General features: G+C 37.1%; 1 protein-coding gene across 2 annotated transcripts; it reads left to right on the forward strand.

The window, feature by feature from the left end:
• The first annotated feature begins 395 nt into the window (after positions 1–395).
• On the forward strand, positions 396–24,895 carry LOC121376785. Of its 2 annotated transcripts, none has more exons than XM_041504560.1 (4): positions 396–567; positions 12,258–12,463; positions 20,154–20,291; positions 22,268–22,422. In XM_041504560.1, the coding sequence occupies exons 2-4, from the start codon at positions 12,274–12,276 to the stop codon at positions 22,285–22,287; spliced, it is 348 nt and encodes a 115-aa protein (XP_041360494.1). In that variant the 5' UTR covers positions 396–567; positions 12,258–12,273; the 3' UTR covers positions 22,288–22,422. The 2 variants fall into 2 exon arrangements, with proteins under 2 accessions (XP_041360494.1, XP_041360493.1); XM_041504559.1 differs by lacking the exon at positions 22,268–22,422 and adding an exon at positions 24,352–24,895 and having other exon boundaries at positions 405–567.
• Positions 24,896–25,242: the final 347 nt, after the last annotated feature.

The raw sequence follows: 25,242 nt of genomic DNA on the forward strand, positions 1-25,242 counted from the left end.
ATTTAGATACTTACTTTTCTCAACTTTATTGTTTATACAAATGTTCCTGAACTGTGAAGAAAAACCTCATAAATGAACGACATGCCGATGACGACATATTTGATGTTGATTGCGCGAACCGTGCACGAGAAAACAAAGTGAACGGAATTTGAAGCATAACGCAGTTAGGGACGTTGACGATATTATTATTTTGCAAATATATGTCAAAGATGACATTTTTCGCGCTGGTTAAATTTAAACAAAATGAAAACGTTGTTTTCACGTGCTTTAAGTTATTGTTTTGAAAAGATCGTTCGCGTGCTCAACAATTAAAATATAAAATTCCGGAAAAATATTTCCATTACGGTATTTAGGTCGCCCTGTTACGTCAAACATAATAGGGTTAGTGTTGTATTAAACTGGAAATCTTCGAATGTTATTTTTACCAGTGACGTCAGGAAGTCTACATTCCATAAGATGACGTCATTTTCACAAAACATTTTAATTCATTGTAAACATTACTGGTGTCTAAGTGCGTGTCACATTGGAATAAAGACTGCATTAAAATTACATTTAAGGAAGAATCAGGTAACATTTATCTTAAAAACTCACGTTCTTACAAATAAACAATACACATTTATCACAGAAAAGATTGCAGAAATTTTAAACGGACAGTTCATATCTCGACTGTCATATGCCATAGTTGATGGTTTTTTATGGCTCTACACTTCTGACAATATTTGCTTTTACCTAAATATTAATATCACTAGTAATAAGGCTTCATGTAATTAATGTATATTTATGTTACTGTTACTGCAGATAAATGTATATTATATTGTTATTTTTGCTCCGCCCATATTCGGGTGTTATGCAAATAAATTATTCTTATTCTTATTCTTATTCTTATGTGCCAAAATATGTTTCAATATGAGAACATTAGTGTTTTATCTCAGGTTGTGAAGAACAATGATAAACTTGCAGGGCCGTAGCTAGCATGGGGGCAAGGGGGGAGGGGTAGTCTCCCCCCCCAGTCCGACAAAATTCGGAAAGCATAAAAGAAACTTAAAGAAAAGGAGTTTTAGACTATTAACTACTGAGTTGCCCCCCACGCCACACACCCCGCCTCCCCCCAAACAAAAAATCCTAGCTACGGCCCTGACTTGCAACTATTAACTTGAACGATGGGTTTTTTCATATAGGCCTACATGTCCATACTGATTATCAGAGGCGGATCTAAGGGCGCCCCAGCCTCCCCCCCCACCCCGTTCTAATTTTTTAGTTATAATTTTACTATATATTAATCAGTGGCGGATCTAGAAAATAATAAGGGTGTGTGTGGCTGGATTGGGGTGGAGTTAACCGTTGGGGGCTGACCCCCCACCCCCCAACCCCCCACCCCCACCCCCCACCCCCCACCCACCCACCCCCGAAGTTTCGGCATTCTGGACATTTTACAGCCGTATTTCACTGATTTCCGAAGATCTAATTCCTAGTTAATAATTCCATGAAGTTAATAATAAAAAAAAAACTAAATGCCGTTTTCCTGATTCACAACAAAATACAGTGCATATACAAAACGATTTAATTTTGTCCTTACCGATGTAAGCCATTCTCGGTTCAATTTGTAGGCCTACACCTGATTGACAACAGGGCGGAGCAGATGATTTTCACTAACGGAATGACTTTATTTGCATCTTCCTCAAAAAAAAATTGGAAGTAACAGTATATGTTTGGAATGAATACAAAAAAAAAAAAAAAAAAAAAAAAAAAATCCCCCCCCCCTGATCCGCCATTGATTAATTAAACAAAAAAATTACGATCTCCCTCCAACCCCCCCCCCCCCCCCCACAAGTTCCCTTGGCATTCCACCTCATGTCAATGGGCCCCCTAAATGGATTACATAGAGGATACTCCCCAAGTAATTTGGGATATAATTTATCAGCACGAGTTGATAAAACTATGACGCCCGAGGCTTGCCGAGGCTTTTTATACTTTTATTAACGAGTGCTGATAAAAAAAGAGTAAAGATATAGGCCCTATTGGTTTTTGCTGGGAACATGTTTACTATGTATGGAATGTTCCTCCTTTTGGTTTACAGCCAAACCCTTATTTTGTTTGTAAAATATTACGACCAGTCGTAGGATACTTACGGGAGAAGGTTTTACGTTTACATATGTAGATGATATAAACGTGTGTGCACCTGCAGGGGCGTAGCGTGAGCTGGACCTGGGGGGGGGGGGGGGGGGGGGGGGTCGAATATGAACCAAGTGGACCTTTTCTATTTTGTTTTTGCACCACCAGAAACTCCAAATGTATACACCTGTATGTTTTAGTTCTGAAAGCGGACCATTTGCTTCAGCCGGTGTGTGTGTGTGTGGGGGGGGGGGGGGGGGGGGGGGGGGGTCGTCCGAACCACCCGAACCACCCAGCCTACGCCCCTGAACTGTGACAATTGACTGTCATTTTAAGCTAGTGTGAGAAACATTAAAGGGTGTATACTACCAAATCAAATTCCATAGACGACAATAGTAACATATATGGCTAAAACTCCTACCTGCAACGTATCAATCGACATAGACGCCACGGATATAAATACTACCACCCTCACCCTTAAAGTGAATCACAAAAAAGTGGGTGTCAAGCTGCTCATTTCTGAGATAACGGGTAGCGTCTATGACTACCTTAGTTCCGCACAAAATTTGAGTACTTTTTTTTACAGGTACCCCATACATGTTCCAAGCACAAGGCTACTTGACACAGTGGTACTAGATGAAATAAAATTGCATACTTTTTTAGCCCAGATGAAACTCATTTTTTTTACAACCAACACACTCACATTTATAACCAATCACAGGACTTGTGGTGTTCACTTCTCTATCAAAAGTTGGGTGCACCTCGAACTTTGACCCAGCCGGAAGTTATTTGGTTTAGTACTACCTATACTGATAACATACATTTTTCAAAAAGTGTCCAGCTATGTGTTTTTATGACAACCAGGATCAGGTGTATTCTGACATAAAGTGACAGCCTCACTGAAACTGTTGTTTCTACAGTGCAACCTAATATAATGTACACCTCATAAGGCATATATATTGTATACAGTTTTGTACAAATGCAATATGTCATATTAAACAACAAAATGTTTTAAAATAAAACTCCTGAAGATATTTACTGTCAGTTGGGTGTGTGTACTCAGGTATATATGTAGAGACAACAAAGATAGTCAGAGTACCTCTACTCCTTTAAAGTATTCCATTAAAAACACATGCACTTGACTGACCCCTAGATTAGGAGACCTGAAACAGGTACATCAAAGAAATATTCAGTATTAAAAAAATACACTGTCTGAGGAAAGAAACACAAACATGACTGTACCTGTATGAAGTAATAACTTAATGTCCTGGACATTAGTGTTGGGAGGAAATCCTGTATGCAGGATGTGGCCGTCTTCAAGTTACCAGGTGTGGGAATTTCAAATCCATCGGCCATGCTGATTTTCATAATGAACCATCAAAACCATTGGGAGCCACCCATATTCCTGACTATATTTTATTTCTAGCCTACAGTAGTTGGAGCTTTTAATATTTGTGATATCTGGAATGATCATCCAGCTTTCACACATTTATTTTTGATTAATTACTGAAAAAAAACTATTTTTAAATGACACAATTACCCGAACATCTATTTTATTGCATTATTTTCTAATCCAGATCAATACAATATGTATATTGGATGTATTCCTGCAATCAGTAATCAAGCATTTTATTTAGCTAGTAACATTGGGTAATACAACTTTAACAATAAAATAAATTATCAACTTACTCCAAGGCAGATAATCAAATCTAAAAAGATATGGTTCTGAATCCAGTATAAACCTAAAATGGTCTTCATGAGAGCAAACTAAGTGATTATAAAAAAAAAAATATTTGATCTGGAGATCTAAAGGTATGTTTAACAAGCTTATTGCGATGTATAACTAAGAACAGAAGGCACAATAGTGACAACAAATTTAATTATGTCTTTGGTGAAGTTTTTCTTTAAATTTATTTTAAATTTTGCATAAAACTACAAATTTGTCTAAAATATAACTTAGCACCCTATAAATATGTCAAAATGACAATAAAAATCAAGTTCTTTACAAATTTGAGTTTTCAGAATTTCATACCTGAAAAATTAACTATGTTAATGGAAACTAAAGACATTAACCCACTATTGACACATGTTATTTTTAATATACAAATAAATTGGTATTAAACTCTTAATTCAGGTTGCCTATATATAACACCATATTTAAGAGCAGTTGTATATGGCAAGTCAAATACCATGTAAAAAGAAATTATTGAAATATTTACAGTATAAATTATAGGCCAAAACCAACTTTTCCTCAGTGCTAACTTTGATTCAAACTCCATTCAGAGCCATGTACAGTGATTAGTGTCACGGTCAAGGTCATTGTGAACTTGTGTGGTCCAGTGACGGCTAATTAATCAACCAGTATAATTTAATTAAATAAAATCACAAAATCATAATATTTTTTATTATGCACTGAATATGTGCTATAGGGTGTATACTACCAAATCAAATTCCATAGACGACAATAGTAACATATGTGGCTAAAACTCCTACCTGCAACGTATCAATCGACATAGACGCCACGGATATAAATACTACCGCCCCTCACCCTTAAAGTGAATCACAAAAAAGTGGGTGTCAAGCTGCTCATTTCTGAGATAACGGGTAGCGTCTATGTTTAAATGTACCCCATACATGTTCCAAGCACAAGGCTACTTGACACAGTGGTATAGTATAGTATAGTTTATTAGCTTTAAGCCTTACGGCTCATAGGCATATACATATACATTCAATAAACAATGATACAAACAGGTAATATAAACAATGGGTGATTGTGTAATTGGAGGATGGACAGTTATATATGCTTAGAACGTAAAAAGGTTGCATGTTTGAGAAATTTACCGAGATTACATAGTTCTTTTCTGTTTTGAACTGATAATAATTGTACAATTTTAAACATAGATGGTTTGAACCAATAATATTTTTTTATGTAAGTAATTCGTAAACCTGTATACAATGGACATATCAGCATAAAATGATATTCGTCTTCTATATCGTCCTTATTGCACAATTTACATTTTCTTTCAGATCTTTCTATACCATAATATCTTCCTTGTTCAATGAGCAATTGATGGGAAGATACACGAAATTTTGTAATAAGCGTGGCATAACATTCAGGAATTGATATTCTAAGATAATATTGTAAACAAAAAGTGTCTATCAGCAGTTTATATAATGTACATTTTGGAGATTTGTCTATTGTAGGATCTTTCTCTTGTATAAACTCGTCCGTTAGACGTATTTCTAAACATTTTAAAAATGAGTTAGCACTATCTACATGCTGACTACACCAAACATCTCCGAAACCTATTGATAGTAGTAAATATCTTACCTGGTATAGCCAATTAGAGGGATTCATGTGTTCTAACATATCTTCATATAACGATTTTAAGATACAATTTCTGGTTTGTAGTAATTTCAACCAATATTTAACTATTCTAATTTTTCGCATAATACTTAAAGGAACTCTTCCAAGTTCTGTCAAAACAACTACATTTGTGGTGCATTTCTTAACATTCAAAATTCGTTTACAAAAATCCATATGTACATATTCAATATCATGAGCAGGATGAAAACCCCATATTTCGCATCCATAATTTAAAACACTAGAAACATAGGTATCGAAAACGTGTAACTTCGTGTCCTTATTAAGGCATAGATTATTACATATTCTTGAAATGTGATTCATACATTTTCTGCCCTGTGAAGCAATTACCCTTTGTGATATAGTAAACTTTCCATTAAAATTCAATGTCAATCCAAGGTAATTAAAACAATCAACAATTTCAATTAGGTCATCGTCATATATCCATGATTCTTTAACAGTTATTTTACCTCTATTTCTGAATACAACAATTTTTGTTTTATCTATATTAACACTGATGTTCCATTTTGTACTATATGCATAGAGCACATCAAGCATCTTCTGAAGACCTTCTACTGTCTCTGATAAAAGAACAGTGTCATCAGCATACATTACAAGAAACAACGAAATATCGTGTAAATACATTGGCTCACATAAGCCACTAATTAGCTCATTTTCAAAATCATTAATATACATAGAAAACAAAAATGGTGATAACGCTTCACCTTGCATTAGTCCAGTATTACATTAAAATAGTCTGAAAACTGAGACTGATACTTAACACATGTCTTCAAACCGTCATACATCGATTTTATAATATTATAGAGTTTGCCGGTAATACCGGAACGTGCTAACTTAAATAATAATTTACATCGATTTACACTATCAAACGCTTTTCTATAGTCTACAAAACAGCAATACAATTTCTTTTTACTCACCAACATTTTCATAATAACAGCATGGAGTGCAAAAATCGCATCAGTTGTGCCGTAGCCTGGTTTAAAACCAAACTGGGCATCTGTAATAACATCGTTTTCGTCTGACCACTTTAACAATCTATTATTTAAAATTGCAGTGAAAACTTTTTCCAGAGAGCTGACAAGTGTAATACCTCTGTAATTATTTGTATCATTTACGTTACCTTTCTTATATAGAGGAATTACAATACCTTCCGACCAACTTGAAGGAAATATCCCACTATCAAATATAACATTAAAAATTCGAGTCAAAAAAGGAACAAATACATCTTGGAACGTAATAAAATATTCATTAAGTAAATGGTCTTTTCCTGGTGATTTTCGTGATTTTAAATGTCGTATTACTGTGTGAACCTCTTCTTCAGTGATTGGGCAATCGAGCTCTGCGTAAGTGCCCTCGTCGTGTTCTTCTGCAGCATCTGGATGGTCGTCTGTGTTACTGGCTAAATCTTTAAAATGTTTTAAAAAATCATCCAGAGATAAATCTGTTTTCGGTTCACGTTTGCGCTTTTTAAATAAACTAAAGAACTGCCGAGGATTACATTTTCTTAGGAAACCAATCCTATTGCCTTCAAATCTCAAGTAATTTCTTTTAACTCTACGCTCATAAGTCTTGTATATACGTTTAGCTAAAACTAAAGCTTGCCTATTGTTTACATTACGTTCAGTATTAAAAACATGCAAAGAATTTCGATAACCATTGTGTAATGTTCTGCATCTATCATCAAACCATGGCTTATTAGTGTGAACAGATTTCACGTGTGTATGACTATGGAACAGCTTGGATGTTTTCAAACAGTATGGCTCAAAAATGTCATTAATTAGAGATGTAAAGTCCACAAGCCCTTCGCTGACAGACGTTTCGGATGACTGCATGTTGTCAATACACTCATGCATGTCGCTGGATTTCTCATACAGTTTTCGCTTCATTTCCTCTAATTTGTCAGCGCTCCATACGTAAGATGTAGAAACTGATACGTCATCAACAATAGGACCGCAGTCATGAAGTTGTTTACAGTTCATAGTAAACGCTATAGGTGCATGATCTGACCACTCATTAAAATCGCACACATGCAGTTCAGAAATTGTATCCACGTTATCTTTGTGTTCAAGAACGTAATCTATTACACTTGAACCTAAATGGTTGTAAAAAGTAAAACGGCCACTAGATGAAATAAAATTGCATATTGTTTTAGCCCAGATGAAACTATTTTTTTTTACAACCAACACACTCACATTTATAACCAATCACAGGACTTGTGGTGTTCACTTCTCTATTAAAAGTTGGGTGCACCTCGAACTTTGACCCAGCCGGAAGTTATTTGGTTTAGTACTACCTATAGGCATACATGTCACAGATTTAAGGACCTTATTTCTCCAAAAATGAATAATAAATAAAAATTACATTATTTTTTACAGACCAAATCTAGCTATTGCATCACTTTAACTACACCATGATGGAGTGTAATCCATGTCAACCCTCTCAGCAATGTTAGCTTTTGAATTATGGACCATAGCCATAATTCAATTATTTGTACAAAATATCATTAATAAGTGGAGTATGGTGGTTACATAGATGGTTGAATTAAGTACATTTAGGAACAAATCAAATATATATATATTTTAAGTAATACTTTGTTAGGCAATATAATAGGCCAGTGCTCTGTGACAATATGCCTTTAAAGTTGTTAGGTTTCCAGAAAATGTAAAATATATTTTGTTTAATGTTTTGTAATAGACACTTCTGATGATTCTTAATTCTTAGAGTATCCAAGTCCCGTATACGAAAAATTAAAGTCGATATTCGTCGTGCGTTATGCGAGCCGTTCAATCGAGACAGGACATTAGCTCGTTTAATTGGACAGTATGTGAGAACTACAAAAGCAGTGTTACCACGGAAATTATAATTACGGTCGGCTTGTAGACTTTTGCTTACCAAAATAAAAAGGTCACTATAACTGGAAGGGAATGTTGTTATTTAACGAAGCACTCAACACGTTTTATTTACGGTTTATATGGCGTCAGACATATGGTTACGGCAGTGTTCGAGATTAACGGTATCCCGATATCCCAGGGATACCAGAATTTAATTTTGGATACCAGACTTCAATAACCCCGTATCCCATCGGGATACCATATAATGTCGCTGGCTTTTTTAATCCTGGTTTGACACCCAATAGCCGATGTATTTTTCGTGCTGGGGTGTCGTTAAACATTCATTCATTCATTCATTCATTCATTCATTTTTAATCCTGCGTTTTTATTTTTCGCTGAAACATTGAAAGTCGTCATTTACTGGTGAAGTTAAGTAACAGTATTTTCGAGCTTGTGCCCATTCTAATGCTATGCCGTAACACTATCTCCCCCAATGTGTACCCAGTCTAATACTACACTGGAGCAATAGCGGCGCAGCAATGGACTGAGAACTGCTAAGTCGCTATTTGTTTTTGTTGGATGTTTCCTCCCTTCAAATTTTACTTGAGATATTGATTCCACATCTACAGAAAATTGTTATAGGTAGGTTTATCATAAGTAATGTCAGAAACACTTGTAGATTACTGCTAAATATTAATTTATGTCAGTATTACTCAAAAATAGATGCAGCAAATATTTCTGCCGATTCCGTTTGATTGCGAATTTCACAAATTCCGCGATGGCAATTGCGGCTTTGCAATAGACTGGGAACGAGAACAGTGTCGTCCAAGTTTGTTACGATGTTATTTATGAATTTCATTTAAGTGGGATACTAAATTGTCAGGTGGGATACCAGATTTTGAAATGTTAGTATCCACCTGGGATACTGCCCAAATTTTTAAATCTCGAACACTGGTTAAGGACCACATATTCTGAGGGAGGAAACCCGCTGTCGCCACTTCATGGGCTACTCTTTTCGATTAGCAGCAAGGGATCTTTTATATGCATCATCCCATAGACAGGATAGCACATACCACGACCTTTGATGTACCAGTCGTGGGGTGCACTGGCTGTAGCGAGAAATAGCCCAATGGGCCTACTGACGGGGATTGATCCCAAACCGACCGAGCATCAAGCGATCGCTTTACCACTAGGCTACGTCCCGCCCCAGTAGCGTTGTGGAAAGCTCAAACTTGGTACCGAGTAATAATATATTTTTTCAAAAGCCGCAGTTTGTTCGCCGATCAAACTTCCAAACTTCAAGAAGACAGTAATAAGTACTTGGAAACAAGCAGAGCTTTTACAAAACCCACGGTGGAATGGTATGCCTGGGCCACGGTCCACGAAAGCATTGTAGCTAAGGTTCATTGTAGTGACTTAAAGGAACATTCCTGAGTTTGCTGCATTGTAAGAAGTTTCCGACTAATAAAATATTTCTACGATTAAACTTACATATTAAATATTGTTTCTTGTTTCGAATATCAGTGTCTGTATATGCAATATGTTTCTGGTCGCCTTAATATTTGTAAGAAGCCCAAACTGGATTTTGTCTTCAAATAATTTCGTACGTACGAAAATATATACTTTAGGAAATAAAATGAAATTTAACCTAGTACAAATATTAGAACGATCAGAAACACGTTTAATATACAGCCACTAATATTTTATGCAGAAAAATATATTTGATATGTAATTACAATCGTTAAAAAGTCTCTGTTAGTCGATAGCGTCTTTAAAATTGCAGCAAACTCAGGAATGTCCCTTTAAGGTGAGCTTTACAACTGGCACTGTAAACTTTACAGCCGTTCCAAAAGGAACCGTACGGTAGTCGTAAGTACCCCTTTAATGATTAATATATTCTTTGCGAAGAAGTGCGAATTCGTTAAATAATAAATTGGTTACCGACTTTTCGGAACATCATGGATGTATTTATTGATATCGGACATCCATGAAGTAACTTTGTCAGTTTGTGTCCCGAACCCCCCTAGCCTACGCCCCTGTCATCATCTAACTGCCATTTGACATCTACGTTAGTGGCTTACAACTGCCACGTACCTATTGTAAATTTTCACAGTAATTTACGACGATAGTAAGCTACGCCGCGTCGTGGAACGGGCTAGCGATCGTAGGAAAAAAACATTAAGGTCACGATGGTAGGTATTTACGGCGATAGTAGGGCTAAGATCGCTTCGTGGAACGGGGCCCAGATGAGTATCTGCAGGGCCGTACCCACCGGGGTCGGGGGTCGGGAGTGGGCGGAGGCAGATCCCCCCCCCCCCCCCCGAGAATCTCACTGTTTCTCTATTTTGTACTCCAGAAAATAGCATACACATCTTAGAGTTTAATTTGTATAGTATTTCATTCATTGTTTATAAAAAAAAAAATAGTGCCCCCACCCCCCCCCCCCACCCCACCCCCCATGATTTTGATCAGGGTACGGCCCTGATCTGTGAGCAATCTCTAGTAGAAAACATTAATGCATAGAGGTTGTGTTTAGCTCCGCCATCGTTAACATTGTATAACAGTTACATTGTTCAGTTCCATACATTTTCTTCTGACATGGGTGAACATGAATTTCCACCAACCAGTACGAATGTTATAGCTGACTGTTTACGTCAGTTATCTGAAACACCAGAAAGACCTCAGTCAAAACTGAACTGTGCTAATATTGCAGCTATAAATCATGTATATGATGCCATGGAACTATAAAGCTCAGGACGATCAACATCCGTGCTGAATTTGGTGGAAGCCCTTATCAAATCCACAACTATAGCGCCAATGAAAAGGCCCACTGTGTTGCCTGTTGAGAGAAGTGCTGTGACTTGTTTATGTCATATCAAAATAATGAGCTGCTGACGGTGAAAGATTTACGTTTTAAAGGCATATTGTCACATGCCACTGACCTATTGCATGGCCTAACAAAGTATTACTTAAATATATATATATGTATATATATATATATATATATATATATATATATATATATATATATATATATATATATATATATATATATAGAGAGAGAGAGAGAGAGAGAGAGAGAGAGAGAGAGAGACAGAGAGAGAGAGACAGAGACAGAGAGAGAGATTCGTCACGAGTATTTTTTAATATGGAAAATATCAACCGGTTCTTTACTTTGCGGCTTTCATTATATTTGTTAGTCCATACTTATATATGTATATTATACAATACTTTATTATGTTTGCGGAGTAAAGTATAGAACATGGGGAATAATGTTCAATAAATTTCATTTCATTGATTGAATTTATTGTTTTTTATTCGCCGTTGACGCAGCTTTAACTAAAGTAGTATTAAACCATATAACATCCGTCTGGTCAAAATTTGAGGTGCACCTAACTTTTCATAGAGCAGTTAATATCACAAGTCCTTTAATTGGTGATAAATGTGAATGTTTTTTGTCATAGATTGTTGGTTCGTCTGGCCAGTAAATTCCGGTAATTTAATTTGAACTAGTGTCAATGAATCAACTACCATTATGCGGGGCCAAACTAAAAATAGCATAACAATTTTGTTTTGTTTTTGGTGCGCAACTAGAGTAGTCATAGACGTTATCCGTTATGCCTGAAATGATTGATGACGGGTGATATTATGTATACGCAATGGTGTATATTTCGATTGATACGCTGCAGAGTTTTAGCCACGTATGCTACTATTGTCGTTTATGGGATTTCATTTGGTGGTAAACACCTTATATATGTGTGTTCAGTTGGAAGTTGTTGTTGTTTTTTGTCTCACTTTCACTGTCCTGGACGGAGGAGCCGACACCTGCGCCCATGACAGGCGTGCCCTACATCAGCTTTTTCTGAATGTGCACGTTAAACCCTTTGACATAACCTGACCTGATTTCTGTTTGCTTTATTTCCCTTCAGAGTAGAAGAAAGCACCATGGCGTGTTCGAGAACAACGGCAGGGAATGTGTTCGTGTTCGTAGGAGCGTTGTTCCACGCCACAGCCATGTTCACACCCTGGTGGATTATCACCCCGGTCGTTTACTACGGGTTGTGGCAATTCTGTAGTAGACTGACTGAGAGTGTCAGCTGTCAGTCTATATCCTTAGATCTTTCTGCTGATATAGGTATGTGCAAGAATATATACATGTACCTTGACTCTCAACAATAATAACAATAGCAATAGTAATAGAAATAACAATTAAAAATAGCAATAGCAACAATGACAACAAAAACAACAATAGCAATAATAAAACAATAACAATAGCAATAACAATACCAATAGCAACAACAATAACAATAATAATAATAATAACAATAATTATAACAACAATATATATATTTCTAAATCATTACAATGATGATAATGATAATAATAATAATAATAATAATAATAATAATGATGATGAACATAGTAATAATATACTAATAAAAAAGAAGAAGAAAGAAATGTTTTATTTAACGACGCACTCAACACATTTTATTTTACGGTTATATGGTGTCAGACATATGGTTAAGGACCACACAGATTTTGAGAGGAAACCCGCTGTCGCCACTACATGGGCTACTCTTTCCGATTAGCAGCAAGGGATCTTTTATTTGCGCTTCCCACAGGCAGGATAACACAAACCATGGCTTTTGTTGAACCAGTTATGGATCACTGGTCGGTGCAAGTGGTTTACACCTACCCACTGAGCCTTGCGGAGCACTCACTCAGGGTTTGGAGTTGGTATCTGGATTAAAAATCCCATGCCTCGACTGGGATACGAACCCAGTACCTACCAGCCTGTAGACCGATGGTCTACACGAAGCCACCGAGGCCGGTAAATAATATACTAATAATAACACCAAATCAATGTTGATGGTAATAAGAAGAACAACAAAGAAACAAAGAATGGACCAAACAAACAAAGGAACAGAACAAGACTAATATCAATAAAGCTGTACCGACCTCGGTGGCGTCGTGGTTAAGTAATTGGACATAAGACTGGTAGGTACAGAGTTCGCAGCTCGGTACCGGCTCTCACCTAGAGCGAGTTTTTACGACTCAATGGGTAGGTGTAAGACCACTACACCCTCTTCTCTCACTAACTACTAACAAACTAACTCACTCTCCTGGACAGACAACACAAATACCTGAGGTATGTGTCCAATACAGCGTGCCTGAACCTTAATTGGATATAAGCACGAAAATAAGTTGAAATGAAATTAAATCATACAGCTGTAGTGCCGGGGACTTTTTTCTATTTCTATAGCAACAATAACGGTAAATAACAATGTGCTGAGGTGCCTCCATTTCCCGCTCCTCCTTGGCTAGATTCAGTGTGTGTGTGTGTGTGTGTGTGTGTGCGTGTTTGTTTGTGCGTGTGCGTGTATATGTCTGTGTGTGTATGTGTATGTGTCTGTGTGCGCATGTGTCTCTGCGTGTATGTGTTTGTCTCTCTGTGTGCGTGTGTGTATGTGTGTGTTTGTGTGTATGTGCATGTGTGCGTATGTGTCTGCATGTATGTGTTTACCACTATGTGCGTGTGTGTGTCTCTGCGTATGTGTGTGTTTATGTGTGTGTGTCTGCGTGTGTGCGTATGTGTGTGTGTCTGCTTATGTGTCTGCGTGTATGTGTTTGTCTCTCTGTGTGCGTGTGCGTGTGTGTGTCTGCGTATGTGTGTAATTGTGTCTGTGTGTGTCTCTGCCTATGTCTGTCTGTGTGTGTGTGTGTCTCTCTCTCTCTCTCTCTCTCTCGCTCTCTCTCTCTCTCTCTCTCTCTCTCTCTCTCTCTCTCTGTGTGTGTGTGTGTGTGTGTTTGTGTGTGTCTACATGCGTGTGGGTGGGTGTCTCTGATTGTGTATGTGTTTGTGTGTGTCTGCATGCGTGTGGGTGGGTGTCTCTGATTGTGTATGTGTTTGTGTGTGTCTGCATGCGTGAGGGCGGGTGTCTCTGATTGTATATATGTTTGTGTGTGTGTGCATGCGTGTGGGTGGGTGTCTCTGATTGTGTATGTGTTTGTGTGTGTCTGCATGCGTGTGGGTGGGTGTCTCTGATTGTGTATGTGTCTGTGTGTGTCTGCATGCGTGACGATGGGTGTCTCTGATTGTGTATGTGTTTGTGTGTGTCTGCATGCGTGTGGGTGAGTGCCTCTGATTGTGTATGTGTTTGTGTATGTCTGCATGCGTGTGGGTGGGTGTCTCTGATTGTGTATGTGTCTGTGTGTGTCTGCATGCGTGTGGGTGGGTGTCTCTGATTGTGTATGTGTTTGTGTGTGTGTGCATGCGTGTGGGTGGGCGTCTCTGATTGTGTATATGTTTGTGTGTGTCTGTATGCGTGTGGGTGGGTGTCTCTGATTGTGTGCCCTATATAATATTTGTCATTATTGTAGTACGTTTACCATCGTACGTTTTTGTCTGTTTTTTAGTTTGTTTATTTTCTTTTATTTGTTTGTTTATATGTTTGTGTATTTTTTTTAGGTTTTGTCTTATTTTTTTCTTTCTTTCTATTTGTTTTGTTCTTATGAGTATGTGTCTGGTTGTTGTGTGTGTATGTGCCATTTTGTTTAATTATTGTCACTAACGAATTCGAGAGGAAAATGTATGTTTACCCGTTACAAACAGTCTCCAAAAGACTTATATACAGTGGGAGAAATTTCAGGACAATCTCTTGAGATAAAAAAATAAATAATAATCAGCCGGTTTTTTTAAATGTGCTAAAGTTGTAATTAAATGCATATAGAAAACTACATAACATTTTTTTGTTTTTGTTCATAGTGCGCAAGAATATGATACGACGAGACCGCATATCGGTAGCGTGGTATAAATATTGCGCAATGTGAAGCTGCATTCTAAAGCTGTATCCTAAATCTGCATCCTTTTTTTTTTTTTTTTTTTTTTTTGTTAATTTTATTGTCCCCAGAATATAAAAAGGCCCTGAGCTCACTGTCTCACAATATTTTTTAAATTTCATTTGATATACACAGTTTTATATACATACATATAAATGGCAAAATATATACACACGAATAGATAAAATCCCTGTATATTGTTGTTGTTGATATTTTGTTTGTTTGTTTTTTTTTATTAATTTTTGTTTTTTAATTATTATTTTCTGGGTCCAAGAAGGAAAAAGAAATGAAAAAGGAGATGTTATGTACGGAATTAGTATTGATACAAGAAAGTATTATAAAAAGATGTGTGAAGGAGTATAAAGCGCGAAGAAGGTATTTTAGAAATAGATATATCTCAATATTTGATAGATTTAATAAATTTTTATGATGTTTGAAATAAATTATACCACTGCTCCCATATTGTCTTGAAATCTTCATAATTACCATTTTTATATAAGATACATTTTTTCAGTTTCCAACTTTTCTTTAATTATAGTTTTTAAGGCAGAGAAGTTTAATTTTTGTTTTTGTATTTTCATGGAATAAATATAATATTTTATGTTAATAATTAACCAATTTATTGCATATGTATTTGTTTTTTCAAGCAGACCCAAAATGGCAATATGTTTATCTATAATTATGCACTCTTCTATAGTATTGAATATCCAGTTTGTAATATCTTTCCAAAATTCTTTAACATAGCAACACTCATAAAATAAATGTTCAATTGTCTCTGGCATACGATTACAAAAAGTACATTTATTTGAATTAATATAATGTATTGTATATAGAAATGTGCTAGTAGCGAGAAATCTGTGTAGAATTTTATATTGAAACCAACGTAAAGTTGTATCTCTAACGCGTTTAAATGGTATATTGTAAAATATATTCCATTCTGCTGGTGAATAACAAAAACCTTTATTTTTATATTTTAATTGAGACTTTGGAATGGTTTTTGTGTAGCATAACAATTTATATATTTCTCTACATCCCGTTTTGTCTTTAAGAAGTTGTTTTAGCTTGTGGGGGTAGACTGGTTTTTCGTTTATAATTGACTCGTTTATTTCATCATTATGTTTTCCATATATTCCTATGAAACATTTCATTGAATCTGCATCCTTAAGCTGTATCCTAACCGGCCGCGAGCGATTATTTTAGAAATCATTGATTTCCATTGCCGCATCCTAATTGCACGCGCGCGACCAAACAGATTTATATGTCGCGTCGCACGCGAGCGGTTAGGATGCAGCAGTTGAAATCAATAATTTGTAAATAATCGCTCGAGTCGATCGAGGCCGGTTAGGATACAGCTTAACCGGACCCTTGCAATTTTGTTTAGAAACCATTGATTCCAATTGCTGTATCCTAACCGCACGCGTACAGCGCGACAGATTCATGTAGTCGAGCGCGCGACAAAATACCGGTAGGAATTGTTTCAATTGTTTTTGTCGCGCGACTCCAGCGACAACATTCCCAGTCTAAAGCTCGACGCGGTAAGACGTATTTGTTTCGCTTGTGCACAATTGGGGATCCTTCATTTCGTTGTTTTTGTCAGCGAAATGAAGTTTTCTACTGGGATGTATGCGGCCATTGGAACTGATTGAACGCTGGACCGCTTCTCGTTTCGACAGCCTGCACCACCAGGTTGGATTCTTTTTTAGCGAAATTCCATGCCTCCACGTCATTTCTCCGATTGATTATGTCGACCTGTTTTTTCTTGTCTCGTATGACGGCCATTCTGCTGAACGCCACGGTTGTTCGCGTTTAGTCTCTACATGTCCGAGCCCGTCCTAGCAGCACTGGAAGATTGATCGCCCCACTCTAAGGAGAAATAGGAAGCGGGGTCGGCCCCTACTACTCTTTTTTAGACTTTACTTTGCTTTGTAGTGATACCATCTCGTATCCTCCGGAGTCGGGCCCGTTCGCACCACTGTACCAACCCACGACGACTGGACTATACCCTAGTCTGATTCTCTATCTCGTTCAGACGGATCCGGTTTCTCAAGATCTGTATTTCAGCACAGCACTACACCTTCAACATCTAATGCCTGTCAATCTAGGGGTTTTCTTGACGTGATGCAACCCATCTCGTCCCTATAACCCAAAACGGCCTTAACGAGGCCACTCACGTGGACATATAGATCGGACTTTAAACTTTTAGACCTTCGTTAAAAATGTTATGTCGAAATTACTTTCTTTTTTTAAAATATTATTAAATAGTCCGATCCTCTCTTCTTTCTCTTATTTATTTTTGGACTGTCCTTTTAAAATGCTCCAAATTATAGAAATATTCAGCCGAGCAGTCAATTATTTTTATTTTTGGCTTGTAACTGTTTATTTAGTTGTTGTTGGGTCGTTGTTGTTTTTGTTTGTTTGTTTTTTGGGTTTTTTTTATTAACTTTTTTACTAATTGCTATTTTTAAAATTCTGCCCATTTTCAACTCTACTCACCCCACATCCTGAGTCGGGCCACCGATCCTATCGGAGGTCGGACTCTGGATGGGCGTGTTGGAAACCCTAGTGCTATATGAGCACGTTAAAGTAGTTATCTATCGAACAACAAACATTTATTACACCGCGGTGACGGAGATACCCGTGAGAGATTTTTCATATCCCACAATGTGAGATATGCTTTTTGAGAGGTCATGACCTCCGATCACTTTTCGCACCCTTGTTTTGGCTTTGTACATAATAAATGTAGCATATCTTACCGTAATGTCACTTGAAAGCCATATTTAGTAAAAGGTACAATGTTTTAATCACAAGATTTTCTTCAAACACATTCAGGTGTGTTGTTAACAAAAAAAAAAAAATCAATAGCAATTTTGCACTGAAATTTTTCCAGCATTCTTAAAACGGAAACGTCATGTACCCAATTTATAGTTATTGTAAGGAGATGCAAAGTGACGTCATTGGAATACTGACGTCATTCAAATTCAAAACTAATTATTTCAATTCCTGTGTATTTGTTTGCTTTTTATTATACACATGCTTTACAATTTACAGCTGTTTACTACTAGTGTGTGTTATTTGTTTTAATTATTTTTATTTTTTGGATGGAGGGACTCTATGACATTGCGAAAGCATAAATACTTTAATAGTATAAAAAGAGTGCATAGGCAAAGAAGGGTTATGCGCTCTGAATCACTCCGCTGTTTTGTTTACGTTCAGTGTCCTGTTTAGTGAGAGACAAAAAATATATTTGGCGACTCAAATTAATAATGTTGCGCGTTGTAATAAATAGAATACTATACTCGTTCTCGTGAGAGACCGTTTATATTACAACTCGTGTGTTGTCGATCGTACATCACTCGCTTCCGCTCGTGATGTACGATCGAAAACACACTCGTTGTAATATAAACGGTCTCTCACGGGGACTCGTTTAGTATTCTCTATATATTAACTAATCAAACAACTTTTACTTGGCGGTTTTAACTGTTGATAACAATTTTAAAAAGAAGACTGTCGTTATGGTCGGTTCTGGTTAGGATATAACTGGTGTCGTTTTGCTCGGGACGCGAGCGATTATTTTAGAAATCATTGATTTCAATTGTTACATCCTAATCGCTCGCGTGCGACGCGAAAGATTTATATGTCGCGTCGCATGCGTGCGGTTAGGATGCAGCAATAGAAATCAATGATTTCTAAAATAACCGCTCGCATCGCTCGCGTCGCTCGCGGCCAGTTAGGATACAACTTTAAGCGAGTGTAATAAATAAAATGGGAAAACAACTGGTTTGCGTTACAGTATATATTACATGTCACCTTTCTTCGTCTGAAAAAATTAGTTTCATTTAGCTGACCCTCTTGGCTAGGGACATAACGCCATTCGAGTGAACACGTAACTAAGTATGTGAGATTTTGAATATGTTCAGTGATATATAGAGGTTATTACCAGAGTTTTTCGGTATTGTCAATATCATATATTAGGAATAAAAATTATATTATGCGAGCCTCTGGCGAGCATAATACATTATTTTTATTCCTAATATATGATATTGACGATACAGAAATACACGAAGGTAATAATCTCTTTATCATATAAGTTCAAGTTTAATACAACGCAACTTTAATTCCAGTCCGCCATTACTAGATATTCAAATGACGTAAGAATATGTGGCGCGGTGTCATTGCCATTGAAATGTTTCACCCAAGTACGTTTGCTTAAATGTCAATAAACCTAGTGCCGAGACCTCGACTAATTTACATCTAATTTGCAAAGTTATCAAATTCTTAAAGTATGTGATCTGAAAAATATCACATACTTTGATTGCACTGAAAATGTAAGATATTATATGATATATATATATATATATATATATATATATATATGATAATAAACGAGTTTCCAGTTATTATTCAATGTATGTCCCGAATTATATAATGTTCACTTTCCACGAGTTTTAACGAGTGACAAATGAAAATTAGTTCACAAATGATATAAATTTTATAATACATGGTATCCAGTGTGTTATTGTATTTATTACCAAGCTATTTGTTTTCTCCAAAAGCCTTCTATTTTCGATATACGAAAATGTAAACAGCCTGTTCTGTGTATTGTTTTAACTTTGTATTTTAATAACGTTCTTAGAACATTCATTTTTTCAAAAATCTAATTTATATATCTTTTTTTTTTCAAAACTATATAATGAATTGCATTAAAATAACATATTATTACAAATTTAACAGTGAAAACAGAGAGACGTAACCGCAAACTCTTTAGAACCGACATGGCATTTGGTTTGTAAATGCCAAATCGTCCAATAAGTATAGTTCGTTACACCAATGAAGAATATTTCTCATTGAAAAAAAAACAAAAAACCCTATTTTACCCGTTATCGGTGACAACAGTTACTGGGGTAGAACATTTAGTTTTTTTGTTACACGCTCGCAGTGGTATTTACAATTATAATTATTAATGTAATGAATGTTCTTTTTCGCAGTAACAGACTCGATGAAGGCGTCTCAAGCTATGGCGAGTTTGGGATTGATCATGACCGGCCTGGCAGTCCTCTTTACTATTCTAAACGTGTGTCGATCGATGAAACTAAAGGTGGCGGGTGGCTGTAGCATTTGTGCAGGTAGTAGTAGTAGTAGTAGTGGCAGTAGTAGTAGTAATAGCAGTAGTAGTAGCAGCAGCAGTAGTAGCAGCAGCAGTAGTAGTAGCACTAGTAGTAGTAGCATTAGCAGTAGTAGTAGTAGTAGTAGCAGCAATAGTAGTAGTAGTAGTAGCAGTAGTAGTAGTAGTAGCAGCAGCAGCAGCAGCAGAAGTAGTAGTGATAGCACTAGTAGTAGCAGCAGTAGTAGTGGTGGTGGTGGTGGTAGTAGTAGTAGTAGTGGTAGTGGTACTGATAGTGATAGCAGTAGTGATGGTATTAGTAGCAGCAGCAGCAGAAGTAGTAGTAGCAGCAACAGCAGTAGTGGTAGTAGTAGTGATGGAAGTGGTAGTAGTAGTGATAGTGGTAGTAGTGGTGGTGGTATTAGTGGTAGCGGTAGTAGTAGTGATGGAAGTGGTAGTAGTAGTGATAGTGGTAGTAGTGGTGGAGATATTAGTGGTAGCGGTAGTAGTAGTGATGGAAGTGGTAGTAGTAGTGATAGTGGTAGTAGTAGTGATAGTGGTAGTAGTGGTAGCGGTAGTAGTAGTAGTAGCAGTAGTAGTCAGGTATAGCATTAAGTCCATTTTTTCCCAGTGGACTCATTTGCTTCTGAATTGGCTCGTTTCCACGAGTCCATTCTCAAAATCCATGAGTCCATTTTTTTTTCTCGGAAATAACAGCTTAAGAACACGTTCCATAGCTTCGGTCAAGACGGACAACATCAGTTGTATTTAACAGTTGTGCAGTCAACAATATTGATTCCATCATGGACCAGTTGGCATGAAAAAAAAAGAGAGAATAAAAGTAACACTTACTGGACTCAAGTAAAATACTAGTGGTTTACTGAACAAAGAAGTAATGCCATCTTAATAACGTTAGAAAATGTACTGTCTGAACTGGGATTCGATCCAGCAACCTACGGTATATCCTAACTCAGCAAACGAACCTCGCTCCAGGTCCCTTCACACCTGCATGGAAGTCAGTACTCAAAATGTCTGAGTAATGACCTGGGAGTGTGGTAATGGTTTTTCCCGGAAATGGATATATGACTGGCACACAGGTGCATCATTACTATAGTTTGACTAGAAGCAACTTTTCGGTGTTTTCTCTCAATAAAAAAAGAGAATATATAACATGCCCATTAGTCCTGGTACCATTACAAATTAGAAAAAATAACAACTTTTATATCCACGTCTTGTACGAGTTCGTTATTTATTGTTTAATGATCTTAAATATTGCGTTTTGGATCGTTCGAAGCGAACAGCTTTGGCGGCCATGATTGTTTCTAGGTCTGATGTCGGGCAAGTCCAATTTCCAAATAGGGGTGTCATGCGTGTTACTCTCTTGATTATCGTGTTTATATTATGTTGTTATAGTTTAGTTATTTGCTAACAAAATAAACAATTAGTGATGCATATCTAATTTAGATTGTTTTGTTTGCAAGGGAAAATCTTTCCGCTTAAAGGAATATTCAAACAAGTTAATAAACTGTATAGCTACACTGTTCTGTTTCGACAGAAGTTACAGGATTTCCAATTGCTCAATATCGGTGTGGCCAATCTACGTCATAATGACGTCATTTTGTAGACTTTAATGTCAATAGGCATGTTAATGATTTAAATACATAATTAAACAAATCCACACAATTCCTAAACTATATCAGTGTTCAGACGCATAGTGGCATATTGACGTAGTTACACTTCATCTTTCCACTGTAGTAAGGTACACGTCGACTGTTATTGTTAACACAGCTCCAGTGTTAGTGACGTAGGCCGTTATCTGGTTACGGAAACCCCATTGATTGTGACGTACATTGAGATCGGCCTGAGATAATATATCGTAATCAATCGAAGCGCCCTGTATACCTTTCAAAATATAGACTCGTCTTGCTATTCCCACAATTCCACCAGACGATCAGCAGAAACAAGTGATTTTCACTCTTTTTTTTTTTGTTACAATAGGTTTATTATTTATAGCTTGAACGATAGCGGAGATCATGGCGGGATTATGAGTGACGGATTGTTTTACTTGTCTAACTGATTCCATGCGTCCAGATCACTTAGCACGTGGTGATGATGAACTAATGGAATATAAACTGCGACGGTTTTATTATCATTCGTGGTGATGAGCTGTCTGTGCCGCCCGCCACAGGCGGAATATATGGCTGGGGTGTGAATGTGTTTTAGTTTTTAATTATATATGGTATATTGATTATATTTTAATTAATTGTTATAATAAATGTATTAATTAGTAGTTAAACTTTCCTTTTAGCATTTTAACTTAGTATTATTTTAATTTACATGCTCTTATTTTTTAATCAAACAGGTTTTAAACGGTATTAATTTGATCGGTCACTATTGTATATATACAAACAAAAAAACCTTAACCGGTACTCGGCGCCACCCACTTAACGAATGAGTGTTTTCTTGGGTGACACCGAGGTTTATATAGCAATGACATTTGTCATCCGTATAAGTGACGCGGCCGGACGGCGGCTCGCGGGCTTTTTTCACATTCATCATCACATATCATTCATTTCATTCTAAGTACGGCCCACCTGTGTTGTATGAATAACCTGGGGGGGGGGGGGGGGGGGGGGGGGGGGGGACGCCGTGGTAGGGTGCTTTTCGGGTGCGATAGGGCGTTGGCGGTTTGGGCCGATAGGGATGCCTGTTAGGAGGCCTCCCCACCTCCCGGAACGCCGCCCCCCCCCCCCCCCCCGTGGAAATCCGGACTGACTGGAATGGGCCACCCGCCTGTTGGAGCGCCGGATTGACAGTGGCGCGGGGTTCCCCCCTTGCGAATCCTTCATCCTCCAGGGCTAATTTAAAAAATTGATAATTAAAATAATTGATTAAAATAATTATACAATATTTATTTTTTTGAACTGCCAGATCGGAAAATTATTTATTATGCACCTACTAATTATTTAGTAAAAGAATAGAATGATTTAGGTTTTTTGGTGCCATTATATTTAATATATAACATAAGACACAAGGTAATGGTAGATCCCAAATTGTTTTACTTTTTTTTAAAAATTTTTAAGTGGTCATACCACACTATTAAAAATTATCCCCTACCCCCCCCCCCCCCCCCTTCCCGCCCCGGAGTTGGTCACTGGCGAAGTCCGAGGCTAAATCCGGGGAGGGCGTGCTTGAACCCTCGTGGATAGGGGCACGTTAATAGAGTTGCCCGTTGCCCGTGGTGATGAGCAGGCGTCCAAGTCTGCTGTCCATACGTTCATGGACGCATGGACGTATCTTAACGCCACCCCTGGTAGTAGTAGTAGTACTAGTGCTAGTAACATGCATGCATACGTACGTACATACATACATACATACATACATACATACATACATACATACATACATGGGCGTACGACCCGGGGGTGGGGGGGGGGGGGATTCGGGAAAAACAGTGGGGAAAATTCGGGCAAATTTTATCTGTGTAAAATTTCGGGCAAATCAACCCCTCCAGCCCCCCTAAATCAAAGCATACATACATACATACATACATACATACATACATACATACATACATACATACATACATACATACATACATACATACATACATACATACATACATACCTACATACATACATGCATACCTACATACCTACATACCTACATGTCTACATACCTACATACATTGTGTACTTACATGTTTACATACCTACATGTCTACATACCTACATGTCTACATACCTACTACATACCTACATGTCTACATACCTACTACATACCTACATGTCTACATGTCTACATGCATACATGCCTACATGTATACATACCTACATGCCTACATACCTACATGCATACATGCCTACATGTCTATATACCTACATGTCTACATACCTACGTCTACATGCGTACATACCTACATACCTACATGTCTACATGCATACATGCCTACATACCTACATGTCTACATACCTACATGCCTACATACATATGCATCCTCATCATCACTAGAGACATGATCACTATCATTATCACCACCGGTAAAACATACTAATGTAAATTATTGGCATGTTTAATTGTAGGTATTCTTGTCTTAATCGGTGTCGCCATTTTCGGTGTCAGTAGGAACTCACTCGGATTGTCTTCCGCGTTGAGTTATGCGTTTGGTTTGGAGGCAGCCGCTGGACTTGTCTTGTGCATAGCCGGTGGTATGCAGGTCTCCTGACTGTACTAAGAGTGGCTACTTGTGTCAGTTTGACTGTTTTGATAATAGCGCGATCGTTAAAATAGTGTTGTGATAGTATTGCAATTACTCAGGCCATAATGTAGGATTTTAAAAAGAAGTAACTTCTCCCTTCCCAGAAGAAAGGAGAGAAGTTGGAAACATGTGTGGATTTCGGCAAAGAAAACGTTCGTTTCGTCGGCAAGATTAGGGCAGGATTAGTGAAGGTACTGTTACAATAGTATTGGAATTCGTTTCTAATCAACAGACTATAACTTTGAATACAACTTTCTTTTTAATGTTTACTGTTTACGCTTGTCTGTCAATACATATGTGTACATTTTATTACTAAGAACATACCCTTAGCTATTGGAAATACGTTATGATTAAACATTCTTTAATTCCACGGTGTTACTGTTTTGCTTTAATGTACTGAATACGAGCTCACTGAAATAACTATGGTTGTGCATATATGTACTCATGAACCACTGCCAAGACAGTGATGATATCAGATTTATATTTATTAAAGAGTAAAACAAATAATAATAATAATAATAATAATAATAATAATAAATAAATAAAGTAGAAGGGACCTCATCGCTGTTGAGATCTAAAGCAGATCTGGTTGTTAGCTGACATATTGTCATGGATGTATTAAAATAGGTTTAGGTGTTAGCTGACATATTGTCATGGATGTATTAAAATAGGTTTAGGTGTTAGCTGACATATTGCCATGGGTGTATTAAAATAG

The sequence above is a fragment of the Gigantopelta aegis genome, chromosome 7 (assembly GCF_016097555.1).
Source record: "Gigantopelta aegis isolate Gae_Host chromosome 7, Gae_host_genome, whole genome shotgun sequence".
NCBI classification, from domain to species: Eukaryota; Metazoa; Mollusca; class Gastropoda; order Neomphalida; family Peltospiridae; genus Gigantopelta; species Gigantopelta aegis.

Coding starts and splice junctions, on each gene's coding strand:
- LOC121376785 (XM_041504559.1), top strand. CDS start 12,274: ATGGCGTGTTCGAGAACAACGGCAGGGAATGTGTTCGTGTTCGTAGGA. Junction 12,464..20,153: donor AGATCTTTCTGCTGATATAG/GTATGTGCAAGA, acceptor TCTTTTTCGCAG/TAACAGACTCGATGAAGGCG. Junction 20,292..24,351: donor TGGCTGTAGCATTTGTGCAG/GTAGTAGTAGTA, acceptor GTTTAATTGTAG/GTATTCTTGTCTTAATCGGT.